The sequence below is a fragment of the Cryptotermes secundus genome, unplaced genomic scaffold, assembly GCF_002891405.2.
Source record: "Cryptotermes secundus unplaced genomic scaffold, Csec_1.0 scaffold945, whole genome shotgun sequence".
NCBI classification, from domain to species: Eukaryota; Metazoa; Arthropoda; class Insecta; order Blattodea; family Kalotermitidae; genus Cryptotermes; species Cryptotermes secundus.
The window spans coordinates 66,402-72,502 of NW_019731584.1; the positions used below are offsets into that span (position 1 = coordinate 66,402).

The 6,101-nt window shown below is 33.8% G+C and overlaps 1 protein-coding gene across 1 annotated transcript in view; it reads right to left on the reverse strand.

Moving 5' to 3' along the window:
* Positions 1-361: 361 nt before the first annotated feature.
* LOC111867229 (phospholipase ABHD3) overlaps positions 362-6,101 on the reverse strand; it is a 37,983-nt gene continuing 32,243 nt past the window's right edge. Inside the window, exon 9 of the mRNA XM_023856881.2 lies at positions 362-2,263. Within this exon, the coding sequence (XP_023712649.1) occupies positions 2,262-2,263 (2 nt within the window). The 3' untranslated portion in view covers positions 362-2,261. The remainder of the gene's footprint in view (positions 2,264-6,101) is intronic.

The window sequence follows — 6,101 nt, forward strand, 5'->3', positions numbered from 1 at the left end:
GGTTCTACTAGTTATATAATGTGCCTACTGTTTTGTTATTCTACTGCCCTAATTTGGAATGAGCATATATAATTGTAGAAATGCTGGAATGAAAGTTCAGGTACTCAACACATAAAACAAAAACTATATCTATACAAAGAAGCAATTATTCCTCATAAGTAAACTTCTCACTCATTTTCCTCAACTATAACAATCTAGAGAAGCTAAGAACAGTTGTAAATTACAAACGACACTTCATTTGGGCAAGTGTATGGCTTAAGTGTGTTAAAATTTCAAAGTGTATTCATGGGTATTCATGCTTTAGAAAAGAAAAATTAGCTAATGATGCTATAAGCAGATTAAATTAAATAACACTGAATGGCAGAGAAGGATTAATGAAAAATGAATATGAAAGAATGTGGACGGAAATGGTCATGGCCTAATTTGAGGTACTATCATGGCGATTTCTTGGAAACTTAAGAAAGTCATGAGAAACCTCAATTAGGATAGGTGATCTCTGGGTCAAAATTTGAACCTGAGACCTCAGAACAGGCAATAGGAGTGCTACTGTTTGACTGGAATATTTGGTACATCTGTATATACTTTGTTCAACATGTATAAATATGAATAATAAATTATGACTGAAATTAAATAAAAATCCCTATAGGCATTTATGTAGTTGGACAGTTACATATATTACTTTACTTTAAACTTAAGTGTTACTTCGAATATAAGGCGCCATCAGATTTAAGATGCATCCAATTTCTGAATGTGGGTTTTGTGGAAAAATTAGAAAGGTGCATTTTCCTCGAATTTAAGATGTACCTCAAATTTTGAATGGAAAAAAAAAACAGTGTAAAATGTGCATCTATTTGAAGTAACACAGTATATGCATTTATATTTATAATTAAAACTAGCATAAACTATATTAACAGAGTACAGTAGGCTCTCGATTACCCATATGCAGATTAAATGTGGATCTTATAGACCTGTAGCTTCCTGTAATGACTGAAGTGTTGACAATTATATCTATTTCAGTGACATTTATCAGTGATTGTTTATATTGATATGCAGTAGGCTGTACAACTTCTTAGCCTGCTGTTTGTTGTTTTATTATGTTTCAGATCAGCCTACTACCTTTGAATAAGGGCTGTTTTCTTCCATTGGACAGATATTGGTCTTACTGTTTACTGACCAGCAGCTAACCAGTAAGTGATAATTAAATTGTTTCGAGGTCAAATTCAACCTAGAAAATGAGTATATTCAGATTTCTGGAGTATCCATTGTTTTAATTATCTGCAGTGCTTCTCCCTTCCTTTAATGCAGATAATAAAGAGAGTTTGCTGTATGTTATACTTCACTCCTTGAATTAGTTATTGCATATATGCTTTTCCTACTGTGGTGACTAGCAGTCCTTTGTCATACTGGCTAGAGCCTGACCTCTATTCCAGCACTTATTCTTATGCCTATGAGTATATACAAAAGTGACAATGTACAAAATAACCTGACTATCTTATAACAATAACAACAACAGCAATAACAACATTGTCTAAAAATGCATTCATAAATGCTTCTAACAGTTTAAGGAAAAGTTAAATGGACTCAACTAGTGTGACTATATTATAAACCCTAATATCTGCTACCAGCTGTACTTGACAGATAAGCAACAGTTTATATCTGCCATGTCTCTAAGATAAATACTGCAGATGTTAACTATCTGACATTTAACTCTAAAAAACATGTTTAATTATTTGACAAAATAAAATTCTAAAACTACACTTGGTGTTGGTGCTAACATTTACATTTATCTGGACAATGGCTTAGTCATAATGCTGCATGTGGCCTTGACAGAAATGATTCTAAAAGCATTATTAAATTAATACTTCTCTAACCAAAGGAATATGAGACATATGCTACCAGCAAAGTCTGTACAGTGCTATTACTGCATAACAATAAATGCTTACAGTACTCATGAATATGTAACAGGTATGCATGATCACATACATATATTTTCTATGTGAATATGTTATGTGTACCTGATATGGAAGAGCTAAGGAATTTAACAAACATCCTGTGCATAAGCATGAATATTAGAGATCTTTTAAAAAGAATCCATCCATGAGCTGCTTGGCAAGTTACAAGATTGCTGAAGTTACTGCTCATTTTACGTACTTACATTCTCTTGTATTAATGTCTAAATGTGCACAGCATTATTCAGAACAAAAAGCACCATAATCTCAATATTATTCAATTACCCTTCACTTCCCATTTCATTCAGTGATTTCTGTAACAAGAAAAATATGTCAATATTCTCTTATGTAATGAATACAAGAACAGTACAGAAATGTTACTTGTGGGAGATACTTAAATGTACTGCTCTCACCTGATTAACAATGCAGTTTTATCTTCAAGTATGCCATGAAAAGTATATATCAGACTCTGAACAAAACCCGAACTCCTTTACCATTCACTGTCAATTTGAGTACAGTTCATACATATAATGAGAGCCATTTTTCTAAGTTACAATTTGAAAGTTTGTTTAAATCACTCATTAGGTTTTAAAAGAAGATAAAAATATAACAGAATTAAAATATGATAAATATGCAGCAAGCAAGCTTGGCTTACTCTTCAACCCTGAAGATGGAGACAACACATTCCTCTAAAATATTAGTTAACTTTCAACAGACTATACAGTGTTACATCCCAGAAGATAGAACTCTCCATAACAACTGCTTTGAGAACTTCAAATCCTACTAAATACATTCAATTATTCATTATATTATCAAAAAATTGCTGAAACAAATGCCTTTGGATATGTTCAAAGGATACAGAAGAGTAGGAAACTGGCAGATAATTTAACTGCAGAACATTTAAGTAAAACCCCTTGCTGGCCTTATTTAGAGACTGTCAAGTTATGGGCATTATCTGACAACTGCATAGCAGACACTTAGCAACTTGGCTTGGCATGATCCACATTGTGTTGCCCTATTCTAGTTTGCACATTATAAGCTTAGCTTTATAGATTCTTATCTACAGACAGTACACTAAAAATTGCACTAGATACATGGAACTCACAACCTATTCAAACATTCTGTTACTTGTGAAGGTAATGTGAAATACCAGAACTTCCCTTAAGAAAGTTTAACAACTGTTTAAAAGGAGATAATCTACTGCTATGCATATGACTTCTGCTTATCTGAGAAACTGAACTACAAAAGATGTGCTCAAGGACACTGTATGGCAGTAAATGGAGGAAATTTATGCAACAGTGATATACTTAAATTATATTACTTTGAAGCAGGGATTTTCTTACAGCAGCAACATTTAAGGTCTCATCATATAAACTAGGCATGGTATAACAACTGCAGGAACAAGAAAACGGGCTATATTATTGAACTGGTATATATTATACCACAAGATTTTGAACCATAATGCTCTTGATTGTTGGAAATTAAAGAACACCCAAAATGACGTGCATCAAGTGTTGCAACACCATTTAGGAGTTATAACAAAAATCTATAGTACTGAGCACAAGACATTACTTAAATTATATTCACCATCTTCCATCTAGACACAAATCTGGCCTCTGATGAAACAATATTTCTCCACCTCCATATCAGTATATACAATGTCCTTGAACATATACCTTAAAAGAGTTGATAACATTTTAAGTAGTGTGGTAAAAATTGAATTAATTATACTATATGAATTTCACCATATTTTAGGCAGCCAGCCAATATTATTGCATAGGTCACAGGGAAAGATGACTCAGTAATTCAAGGCAGTGATGAAACAACACTGTTGAGCTTGTCATAACCTAAAATTCTAATGTTTAAGCATATCCCATATTCAGCATATAAATATCATTCTTTAAAGCAGGAATCTACCAGTAATGGCTATTACAGATTTCTCATTTTCTTTCAGTCATATTGTCTTTTAAATTGATGCAACATATATTACAGCCTCTACCAATGAAATCCATGCACATAATCACAATATAGAAATTAACTGTGCACAGTACTTCCTTGCATAAAATGAAAGCAAACAATGACAGCACAATAGCTACATGCTTAAAAACTCCTGCATTGCTTATCAATTTCAACTACTTTTATAGGAACCATTAGCTTAGCCATAGGAGGGAACAAAAACGTAACTTGTACAGTAAATTTGTGTCAAGGGTTGAAGATTGTTCAGACAGCCACTTCTTTTTACCATTACCATTACCATTTACTTCACTTTCTAATTGATAGAATGAGTCACAATTAAAATAAAATTATATACCCATTAAAATGCTGTATGAGGTAATACCAGTTTCAGAAAGTATGCTCAAACCAGTCTCTGAATGGAACTATAGTTACTTTCATGTTAATTTATTTTAATTTGATATGTGACATCTGAAATTAATTTTTAAAAGATGAAAATTGTGTAACCAATATATGGCAGAAACTTTCACACAATCCTAACCAGAAGGCAAGTTCATGAAAAAAGAGAATAGTCTAAGACATGCAAAAATATAATTAATTTTCTTCCAAACCTCCATGCAAATTTCTATTATTCATGATTTGCAGTACTAATGGTTACCTTGCCTCAGCAACCCAACCCAACTGAAGCATTAATGAACAAACAATGACTTTAAAATCATATACAAATTTTAAATCCTCTAGCTAAAAACACAATAAAAAAATAATGAAGACATCACAACTGTGTGTATTTATACAATTAACAGCCATTGTTACATTATTAGTGATGTCTTTTGTAAAGAAAACCAGTGTGATGTCTACTGTATTCTACCTTTAATTTTGTACCCACTGTTATTCCTAATGCATACATCTTCTAGAAATAAGAAACAGGTTCACAGTACGTCTTGCAACACCATGTGTAAGAGTAAGAGCATATTAAATGAAGCACAGTGGGGGAGGAGCAAAAATGAAGAAGAATAACTACTTTCCAATGCAGACACTACAAACCATAATTAGAAATTCAGGAAATCCACTTCACATTCTTAAGACTTGAATGTGTTCCTGATATTACATTTCCCTACTTACCCCAGCCTTACAATCTTCAAACATTATAACCAACCTAAGAGTACAGGCTTAACGTAAATATATCAAGCAGTCTATTCTTCTCCCAGTCACCTAATTGTGCACTCTCTTCACATATTTCTATCAAAAATATATCCCTTCAAATGTTTAAAAGGCCTCCATAAATGAAGGCACCATAATATGGGCATTATAACTACTGTTTCTCTTTTGCATTGCAACTTGGGTCATTAGTAACACATCTAACTTGCATTTGGGGGTGCACACTTGGAATCTTGCCCTGGGCATCTTCAGTCCTGATTGAGGTTTTCATGGTTTTCATCAGTCCCTCAAAGCAAATGCCAAGATAGTACTCCTAAGTAGGCCACTACTGCTTGCTTCCACAAACTTTCAGATTTGTTATTTTGAGCTATAACATCAAAGGTTGAAAAAGCTTTTGCTTAAAACTAAATATACATTGATTAAATTCAGCCACGGGTACAGTCATGAGAGGGTTGAGAAAATATTTGGAACTAATTCCTGGTAAGCACTCCATAGATTCACTGTAAAAAACAGCTATCCTGGGAACATTACACATACTACGGAAAGTGCTATAGTGCGAAGCTTGAAGCATGAGTGGTGAGGTGCATCACTGGTTCAAGAAAAGGAATACCAGGAAATAAACCTGTGACAAGAGATGATAATAATAATACTGGACTGCTTCTGTGGTCTAGTGGTCAGAGTTCTTGGCTACAGATCCAGAGGTACCGGGTTCGATTCCCGGCGCTACCAGATTTTCTGAGAAGTAGGGGTGTCTGGAACAGGGTCCACTCAGCCTCGTGAGGATAACTGAGAAACTATTTCAAGGAAATAGCGGCTCCAGTCTAGAAAACCGAGATTAATGGCCGTGGGGATCTGTTGCGCTACCCACACAATACCCTCTATCTGCAAAAGTTGGCACTAACTTCACCGACAAGCGGTGGCTGCTCAGTCAGTATAATTTGCTTGCAGACTACACGGAGTTTGTAATAATAATACTAATACTGACGATGATGATAATAATAATAATAATAATAATAATAATAATAAAAGTAAGTAAAGGTA